This window comes from Gobius niger (genome assembly GCF_951799975.1).
Source record: "Gobius niger genome assembly, chromosome: 14".
In the NCBI taxonomy this organism is placed as follows: domain Eukaryota; kingdom Metazoa; phylum Chordata; class Actinopteri; order Gobiiformes; family Gobiidae; genus Gobius; species Gobius niger.
The window spans coordinates 10,920,600-10,930,980 of NC_136865.1; the positions used below are offsets into that span (position 1 = coordinate 10,920,600).

A 10,381-nucleotide genomic window follows, 5' to 3' on the forward strand; every position below is an offset into this window, starting at 1 on the left:
AGGAGGAGCCCCAGTCAAGATTTTCGCCAACAATTTTATTCTTACAGACATATTTTCAAATTATAAAACGTAAAATGTCAAAGCTGAGACACCCAAAATAAGGTTTTTAAGTCTGCTTTTAGGCTCCATATGCATGTCCACTTTAAAAGGGAAAATAGATGAAGTATTTACACTGGTCTTTATAACATACATCCCACAGCTAACAGCATGACGCTAAATAATTTATCTCAAGCTAAGTTTGTTTTTTTGTTTAACAGTTATTTGAAATGATTGGCTACACATCCCAATCCTCAAAGGCTAATTACTTAAACCTTTTTAATAATACTTCTGTACATGCCACTGTTCTAAATGATGAAAAGTTGATACCTAATCCACAGTAGATTGAACAACCTCCAGCAGAGGCAGGTGACTCATGGCGGGAAAAGTGGAGCAGCCCAAAATGAAACCAGGGCACATTTAAAAGAGTGAGTTAGAGGAGATGAGGTGGAATGCCCCGTGAGTGTATTAAAGCACATCAAAGAGCTCCACAAATCCATCACGATTAGTTCTTCTACGTGCTCGAGCTGGAATCGGATTTGTTTGCGCTTCTCTACGGCTAAAAACCCATAACCTGGCCCACTGACAGCCTAATAAAACTTTGAGCAGCTACTTGAGACTTTTGTAGACTTTGGTTTATAAGCTTCCGTTTGCTACTGGGCAGTCTTTAGAGAAATCCAACGCACAAGTGGCAAGGTTGTGGCTGATGGAGCAGAGCTCTCCCACAATTGACATTTCTGGAATCCCAAATGGCCAGAAAAGCAGGATTGTGACATTTATTAACTCGTAAGGCTGTACGATTTTGGAAAAAAAATATCAAATTGTGATTGGATTAGAGATACAGTTCACAGTGAACATTTACGTCCAGATTTTTACAGGTTTTGTGCTGCGAAAGGGTGGGCCAAATACAGAAGATAAAGTTATCTACGGGGAAAATAAAGTACATCTTAACCTCTTGCTGTACCTCTCACACCTCTACTTGTCATTATGGTTACAATTTATTTCAAGCATAGCAACAAAACGGCCACAGAAAACTAAGAGAAACATACATAAATTATATAGAGTTAGTAAAGGGACAATGCTTTATAGGTGATTTTGCAACGGCGCATCTGTAGCTTCAGTTTGATAGTGGCTCTTTCTTTCTTTATTCTAGTTTCTACAAAGCCAAAGAGGGCCTGTTGAGAGAGATGAGCTTTCAGGGCGCCCTGTACAGCGACCTCCCTGTGCTGGCCTCAGATCTGCCCTACTTCCCTCCAGAAGAGGACGATGAGGAGTTTGAGGATGGCATACATTTGGTGGTGTGTGTCCACGGGCTGGACGGTGAGTGTTCCGCTTCACTGCTGACCCATCGCTGCTGCTTGGCACAACAGCTATTGTACTCCATTGTTATCATCACATCCCTTTATAGACAGGTTACTCATTACCATTGCAAATGTTCGACAGCCTCCAGGAACATGTCCTACTAACCTAAAACATCAGAAATATTGGTATTGTTTTTTTTTTACCTGCTTTGTTCTGTCCAGAGACTGCTCTTCTCTGCAAAGTTAAAAGTGTAAATGAGCAATAACCATGATAAACACAATTATAACATGAATCAAATCCATGCAGTTTCATCAAATGTTTGAGACTAATGAGTGCCTAATCCCCTGTGTTCTCCCAGGAAACAGCGCAGACCTGCGACTGGTGAAGACTTTTATTGAGTTAGGCCTGCCCGGCTCCAGGCTGGACTTCCTCATGTCTGAGAGAAACCAGGTGCGCGATTACATGACACAGATTGTAGCAAATTGACAACATGAGCGGCCATATTGAGTCAAATGGCTCGAGGGGAGAAAACGGCAGAACGCTGAGGCTTGTGCTTTCTCTTTGTTTACAGAGCGACACGTTTGCAGATTTTGACACCATGACGGACCGGCTCTTGGATGAGATTGTTCAGCATATCCAGCTCTACAACCTCACCATTGGAAAGATAAGGTCAGGATACATGTTAAGGCTTCACTGTAATGACAAAAGAAGGGTGACGGGACTGCTGGAGTGTTTGTGAAAGCAGGCAGGTCTATGTTTGGTCAGCAGATGGCAGCAGAGACTGTCAAAGACTGTTGGTTCCACTTCTTGATTCACTTCTGTTTATGACTGTTGCTTCAGCTCCTTTTACAGACCAGCACTGACACTTATGAATGTAATTGTTCAACCTACTCATAAATCTTTCTGTGTTAAGCAAAAGCAAATGCTATCAAAACATTATGTAGTCCGTGTTAGGTAGGCAAGCCTAACCAAGATCCTGATAAAGATCTGGAGATGGATAACCAGATTCTGCACTGTTGTTGAACATTGCTCCTCACAAGTTACACAGAGGCATGTGGAAGGATGGGTCAAATGCAGAGCACTAATTTTCCCGAGGCAAATATGACTATATTGATCTCACAGTGGAGAAATTATCTTGTTACAGCAGCTCCTAATACACAGTATGTTGCAGATAAAAGACGTTCTATGTATAGGGAATAAAAGCTTTGATAAGGAAGCAAATATTTTGTAGATGATGATAAAAGTGACAGGTATTGCACATGTGTAAGGTTAGAGTAGTAGAGTAGACATATTCAATGGGTAATGAACTTTTTGTATTGTGTCCTTTATAGATGTAGTACACAGAGCATATTTAAAAAATACCACAATATGGATGGAAGTGTCCGATCATGCCAACACCTCCCTGACTGTGACTGTACAGGCCCTCCTCATTCATCGAGTTGCGCCGCCGAGTTCCGCACAAATGAAGCCATTTATCTTCTTGCCTAATTGCCCTCTATGTGCCAATTTACTTTTTAAGACTTTCTCCTGGAGTTTGTTAACTTTCTTTATTGTGCTGTATTCCCCGGAGTTCGTGTTTCAAAGAGAAGACGCAATGGCCCGCCGCGCCAGCATCTGCTCCATATTTAGGCTGGTGGCAGCAGAAGAGACGGCGCAGACGTGGCGATGGGGAATTCTGGGTAGAGATATAAGAGTACAGTAATTAAACTAAGCGACAAAGTAAGCTTCATGGATCGACTGTGTCCCACTGCATTTGCAAACGCTATTAGTTCTGATGGAATTTACACTGTTAGCGTCATTACCTTCGAGAGTGTTCAAGTTAATGGGTAGAGCTAGATTAGCTGTCGGGTTGTGAGTAGAAATTAGTCAGTTGGATGCAAGTTGGATATGTCAAAATCTGCTTTTGATTGACTGTGGACTATGCGTTTTTTGGTGGGGTGTTGTTTTAGTTTTTTGTTAGAGAAGCTTTAATACTTCAAAGCAAACTTTTCATTTCCCCAGCCGCCACACTGTGCCACACTGGTCGCCCAACCCCCCCCCCCCCCCAGTGGCCCTTTATCCAGCGGAGGGCGCCCCAGGACACACACGAGAGGCTTAAAAGATCAGTTCGAAGTCATCAAGAGACTTTTCCTTACGGACACATCCATTTTTAATTGTAAAATGTGAAATAATTGCTTCACTCGTAACTGGACGCCGCCGGGCTCCCAGACCAGACCTCTTACCCGAGTTCACCTCCGCTTTGTGTCGTGTCCGCAGCTTCATCGGCCACTCTCTGGGGAACATCATCATCCGCTCGGTGCTGACCAGGCCTCGCTTCCGCTGCTATCTGCCCAAACTGCACACCTTCCTGTCTCTGTCCGGCCCCCACCTGGGAACGCTCTACAACAACAGCACGCTGGTCAGCACAGGTACAGAAAAGGCTATTGTGCACATTTAGATTGAGATAAACAATGCGCCATACAATATTTCAGCGCCTCTGCTACGGCTTATCTCTATAGGTCTGGAGAAAACACGCACTAAGCAATAACGCCATACAAATTTTGGTGATCCTGTTTTCCAATAGACTCGTAATAGGATGCTTTTGAAAATGGAAATGAACTTGAATAGCTTTAGTTTATGTATAAAAGCACATTTTAAATGCCACTGACAATGCGTGCGTGTGTGTGATTATCTCTTCAGGCCTGTGGCTGATGCAGAAGCTAAAAAAGTCTGGCTCCTTGCTGCAGCTCACCTTCAGAGATCACGTGGACCCGCGGCAGACGTTCCTCTATCTGCTCAGCCAAAAACCAGGTACTTTGTAACGGCATCCAGCTTTTTCTGAGAGCCACGCGATATCCTCCGCTTCACTCGGCTACATCACAGACGCGCGATTCAAATATTCATGAAATAGTTGTCGTCGCTGCGTTGTCGTCTCTTTTTCTTTCTTTTTTTTTTTCTCATTTTCCCCAAATTTTTGTCAGCTCGCTAACACTCAAACGCTACCGTGGAGTTTCGACAGGCTTGTGAGAGGCCTCCCCACTGCGGCAGAGGAACAAAGCAGTCGTTTGTCACACGAGACTGAAGCAGATAAGACTGAAAAGCGCGTTTTTTTTTGTTTTTTTTTTCTTCTTCCTTTTTTTTTTGTGTGGCTCCCCTCCATAGCAGCAGCAGCCTGACAAAATGATCCAAACCCTGTCATTGGGAACCCACCAGAGCACTCTCTTAAAAGCACTCTTGACAGCAGACTTTAGAGAGAACACTGCTTTATCGTTGCGGCCTGTCATTGTACTATGTGATTGTACTATGCATTTTTACAACCATTTCTGTCTTTACTGCTGTCTGCCTCTCGCTCTAACGCGCGCTCGTAAAGTTTGCGGGAATATTACAGACATAGATATTGTAGATGCATATTTATTATTTAACCATGTAGACTCGGATAGCTTCTTCTGTCCTGGTGTTACCTTTGTCTCTTGGTTGAGGCTTGTTTCAAAAGCTCATACAAGCAAGTTTGTATCATTCCAGGGCTCCAGTTTTTCAAGAACGTGGTGCTGGTGGCATCTCCGCAGGACCGCTACGTCCCGTTCCACTCCGCCAGAATTGAGATGTGCAAAACGGCGCTCAAAGACAGAACCACAGGTAAATGACTCACTCGAGATATAATGGGTTAGTGTTTGGACAATTACAAGAAGAGCTGAAGGTGTGTAGTCTATTGTGCGTATTGTGAAAGTTTCTATTAAGATGAAATAATTTCCAAAAGGCATGAAGTTACGCATAAGACATTCCCAAAACGTTCAGTTCATTGACCGGAAAAGGTACGTTTGGAGAAGATGGGGCACATGATTTCATGAAAAGCACTCCTGTCCTACAAACGGGTAATGATATTCATTACACACACCTCAAAATCCACAGAGGAGTACTGGTGTATAAAGAGGTGCAGTCTGAAGGTTTTGACATGGCCTTCCCAGTCTTTTGACCTACACCTCATTGAAGATCTGTGGATGCACCTTCAAAGAGCAGTGTCTGCAAGACGGCTCAGAAATCCCTTAGTTCTGGAAGGCTTTTGTAAGGAAGAAAGGGCAAAAATCCCTCATACTAGAATTGAAAGGCTGCCTACAAAAGCCATATTATGGGGCTATGAAGTATTAAAGGGGGGGTATTATACAAAATCGACTTTTTCAAGCTTTACATCATGTTATTATGTCATTCCCTCGTTAAAAACATGCCTGAAGTGTTGCCTTGGCACATTCACGTATTTTTGAGTAATCTGTAAAAACTCTGATGGCAGCCATTTTAGGGATAGGTTTGCCTGAGTCCTCCTAGGAACGCCCCCACCTCCTGGAGACGCCTCCGAGCTTTCGTCACCAGCCGAGTAACCAATCACTGCTCCTCAGCAGAACCCCCTCCCCACTGATGCCACAGACAGAGTGTGGAGGGGGCGTGTCTGAAAGAGTCAGAGGTTCTTAAAGAGACAGAGGCCTATTTCAAGACATTCGCTGCAGCCATTTTGAAAGAGCAATTTTATACAAGGCAGTTATTCTAATTTACTGCATTTACAGACCAACAGAAGGTTGCATCATCATTGTAGTGTGCTGGTGCTATGTGATTGAAAAAAGCATAATACCCCCTCTTTAAAGGGATATTTCAACAACACTCATTATCCAGAGTGTTGTAGATTTCTGGAGATTGTTTGTATTTTTTTATTCACGCAGTCCTTATATTTGAAGAGTTTAGTGGTGCTAGGCTAGTGCATGTCTATGAAAACTAGTAAAAAACACTAAGAGCAGTCTGACCCAAGCACAGTGCACCTGAGGCAAATCACTTAAAATCCTGAAATATTCCTCTGCTGGGTGCCCAAAATGTTGCTGCCTTTTTCCTCTCATGTTAGTTTGAAAAAAAAATGAAAATAAAAAGTTAAAGTGATAGTCTGGAACTCTAAATGTTTCACAAATTTTATAAAATGTGCAAAATCGACCACCTGGTCTTACATTTTGCTGTAAAGTAAGTTATAAGATATATATATTTATGTTATTTTTTTGTAAAGTCCCTCTTTCCCGGATCTTAGCAGAGTCTAGTATCCTCCCGCATTGACCAATGAGACGATCTTTTCCTGTGAACCACCCTGTCAGGTCCAATCTGGAGGGAGGGGGAGGAGCTTGATCATTTACATATGAAAATTCTGTTCCTGCTCTCCTCATTTTGCAAACTAAAAAGGGCTTTCTGGTTAAAGAGGGGAGGAATTCCAGTTGTTTACTTTCCCAGCTCCTGAAGGTGCCCACTGTTGTGGTATCCTTGGGCAAGACACCTCACCCTCCTTGCCTCCAGTGTCTGCATACATTGGTGTGTGAATGAGAGTGTGCATGGGTGACTGGTTCCTTGATGTAAAGCGCTTTGGGCCGAATGAAGGTAGAAAAGCGCTAAATCAGTTGAGACCATCTACTTTCAGATTTCACTCAAATCTCTCCTCACTTTGCAAACTTACACTTTAAGGGAATGTCTCATCTGTAACTTCATACCTTTTGGAGATCAATACATGTTCCTCTGTCTTCATTTTCACACAATTCAATTTTTATTTCGCCAAAACTTTTTCAGAAACCTTTTTTTTTAGTATTACTAGAGCTTCCAGTAACTTTTCAGTGTAACAAATTGCCTGGACAAAATAACGACACGCTTCCCTGTAGGCCCCGTGTACACCGAGATGATCAACAACCTGCTCCTTCCGCTGGTGGAGGCGAAAAAGTGCCAGCTCATCAGACAGAACGTGTTCCACGCTCTGCCCAACACGGCCAACACGCTGATCGGACGGGCCGCGCACATCGCCGTCCTGGACTCGGAGCTCTTTCTCGAAAAGTTCTTTTTAGTCGCCGGCCTCGACTACTTCAAGTGACGGCGCCGTCGTCTCAGTGGATCCAACACAGGCTCGGACCGCGAAGAGCCAGATATTAAGAACCAACTTTTGTAAATATTTAAACCGACCTGTAGCCATGCAAAACTCGGCATCTTGGACTAAACGAAGATGCTTTTGTGGGCCTTATAAGCAACGCTATTAAAATCTCAAGCACTTGACGACTGAAAACCCTTTAGGACTGGTTTAGACTCCTTTTCTTGTTGTAAATATTAAAAAAAACGGTCTTAAAAAGTATATCTTTCACACTGGATGCACTATAGCAGGTCAATGGCAAGGACCGATCTAATATTTTTTTGCAGTAAGTGTGGTTGGCCTCTCTAACCCAGGCAATAGATGAGCATTTAGCCCTTGATTGTATCATACTAACTTGTACAGTACAGACAGACGTTCCTTTATATGAAAAAAAAATAATAATATATTGATCAGAATGATTTATTTTTTACTTCTGTGTGTTTCCGTCTGTCGTCCATTTAAATGTCGCGTGCCGTGTCAATTGTCAACGTATGTTTTTCTAATCCAGAAGTGTTACCTCACAGCCTATAATATTAGCATTCATATTTAAACTCCATATAAACGCCCAATAGAGCTAAATCGTAAACACACAAAGCCAACGGCAAGCAAAAGAGCAAAACAGAATCTGACGGTGTTTTTTTTTTTTTTTTTTTCCTCAATAGTGCCTAGTGGCTGTGTGTAAAAAGGCTCGGCCGAATTGAGTGAGTGTTTCGCTTTTGCTACGTCCGTCCGTCCGTCCGTCAAGTCGTGCCATCGCTGCTCCGGTCTACTTTGGGAATGTGTGGTGCTTTATCTCGGACCTGTGCCGTCGTAACGTCCCAACCCTTTGATTGTAACGTTTCTGTAACATATCAGATCAGGCAGGCAGACGATCACACCCCTTATGTTTGCTCTCAGTCCAGACGTGTTCTATATTGCATTTCATCCGCCCATCCCCTCCTCATACCTTACCTTCGCCGGGAGCGGGACATTAGCTTTGACCACAGGGAGTCAAAACATGTGGTGTAAAATTCACTAGGTCCTCGTTCAAATGCCATATGTTGATAACCCTGTGCGACGGTAGCTTTGTCACTGTCTGTCCCAGCTTTGTTTATGTTTTGCGTTTTATCGCTCTCGTGACATGGCAACAAATAATCTATAAATGTCTGTAGTCTGGCTTTAAAGAAAACAAATTGTTCAAGTAGGTAATCGATTCTTTTCACAATTCTTCTCTTCGCACAATAAAAGCGAAGAGCGAGAGGAATTCAGGCGAAGTGCCATGCCACATTCAACACCCCCTGTCACCAGGTTTGACTTGCACGCTGCCCCCGAGCCTTTTACCCTGTCACGAGAGGGGTTTCATTATATCCCCGCATACATCCGAGGCCCGCTTCCCTTCACTGTGCGCTGTCCATCAAACCGCGTTTACACTTTAGACATCAGGAAAACTGTTATCAGCGCCTTGACATGCATTTCCATCTGCCACCCCAATACAGCATGCGGACACCCAAAGCTATTGTTACCCTTTGCACGAGTTCCAATGACAACTGCACTTTATTGAGAAACCCTTGAGAATCCTCTTCCAATAGCTTTACAAACGTTTAGTACAAAATTAGCTCTGCCACACGAGTGACAAAACCCAATATCTAGCATCTCTATGTCGTCTTCAAAGGCTGTACGATGCTGAACGCTCTTTTCCCTGCCATTGGGCGCACGTCGTGTCGGTTAGCCGAGTGTCGCCGTGATCGGCTTGAATCAAACGAGCTTGTCGGGGATTGTTCTGAAAGAGCAGCATAAGCAGCAGTCGGGCTGAGCCTCCATGCATCATTTCACACCAACACGAGGGGTAGGGATGAGGCGTGTTTGCTCGCTCCACTCGCGTGTTTACAGAAAGGGGTCAGTGAAATCAATGGAGGGGAAAAGTGGCGCTCGGATTCCAAGGACAAAACCTGGCTCGGGTTATAATGTGTTTCTATTAGGCATGGGCTAATTGACCCTTCGGTGGTGCAGGTTTGTTGTCTTTTTGTTTGTTTTTAAGCAGATGTTCTTCGCTTATTGTTGAATTTCAGCTCAAGTTAGAACTTTAGGTAAAATCATAATTTTAGAGACACTGCAGGCGAAACATTATTTTACCTCTTTTAACTCATTGACTGCCACTGACGTATATAGACGTCAATTAGGTTTTTCAATGGGAACAGCTGCAGCAAAGCCTTGAGCATGTCTGGTGTTAAAATCGTAGTTAGCACAACTACGATTTTAACACCAGACATGCTCAAGATGCTGCCACCTAGTGACTCAATAAAAGAACTACAAGTTCTTTTATTGAGTCACTAGGTGGCAGCATTGCTCTTTCGTTTTCTCAGCTTTTTGGTCAGAAAACAGCATTTTGGGTGATTTCACCTATTTTCTACGGACGATTACTAAAGAATGGAAGGAGGTACAAACAAACTTATTTTCAGATGAAAGAGTCTAATCTTCTTTTGGTGGGTTTCATGTTGACATAGACCTAGACCAAAATGTTCTGTGTTTTTTTTTCTCTTGAAAAAACAGTCAAAATTCTGAAAAACCTCTGGCAGTGGGAAGCTCTCTGATTTGATAATGGCTGGCAGTCAATGAGTTAACTGTCAGGTGTAGGACCAGTGTGTCCTCTTAAAGTGAGGGTATTACGCAAAACTGACTTTTTAGAGCTTTTTACCATGTGACTTTGTTGTTCCCTTCTCAAAAACATGCCTGGTGCTGTGTTTCAAGCCACTAGCGCAGGATTTTTTGGATCTTCAACAATGGCTTTTCTTAGTTAAAAAAGCTCCTCCTGTTCCCAAACAGCTCGTCCTGAGGTCCTACATAATTATCCAGGAAATGCTTTCCTCACATCTCGATCTCTTGCTAAACTTAAAAGTGAAGGGAAGTGATAACACTCCTCGTAGCTTCACAACAGCCACACATGCCAAACTGGGGCTTTCCCCCCCTTTTTATTCTTTCTCTTTATTGAAATGAATGGGGGAGTGGAAGCGGACCAGGAAGTGAAATTACTGGATATTTTGTTTTAGCTGTTTTAGATCAATGTTGTAACAAACTGTAAAGATGTCTTTGAAATTATTACCAAATACCAAGAAAAGGCATAAAACGCCCTCTTTAAGAACTGTCACTTGGAAACAAATAAATGGCCCA

At 43.1% G+C, this 10,381-nt stretch overlaps 1 protein-coding gene across 1 annotated transcript in view; it reads left to right on the forward strand.

Annotated features, from left to right (window-relative positions):
- Window positions 1-8,204, forward strand: part of fam135b (family with sequence similarity 135 member B) — a 51,720-nt gene extending 43,516 nt beyond the window's left edge. The window contains exons 14-20 of the mRNA XM_079571211.1: window positions 1,190-1,356; window positions 1,697-1,788; window positions 1,910-2,007; window positions 3,595-3,746; window positions 4,018-4,128; window positions 4,840-4,953; window positions 6,996-8,204. Of these exons, the coding sequence (XP_079427337.1) occupies window positions 1,190-1,356; window positions 1,697-1,788; window positions 1,910-2,007; window positions 3,595-3,746; window positions 4,018-4,128; window positions 4,840-4,953; window positions 6,996-7,201 (940 nt within the window). The 3' untranslated portion in view covers window positions 7,202-8,204. The remainder of the gene's footprint in view (window positions 1-1,189; window positions 1,357-1,696; window positions 1,789-1,909; window positions 2,008-3,594; window positions 3,747-4,017; window positions 4,129-4,839; window positions 4,954-6,995) is intronic.
- Window positions 8,205-10,381: the final 2,177 nt, after the last annotated feature.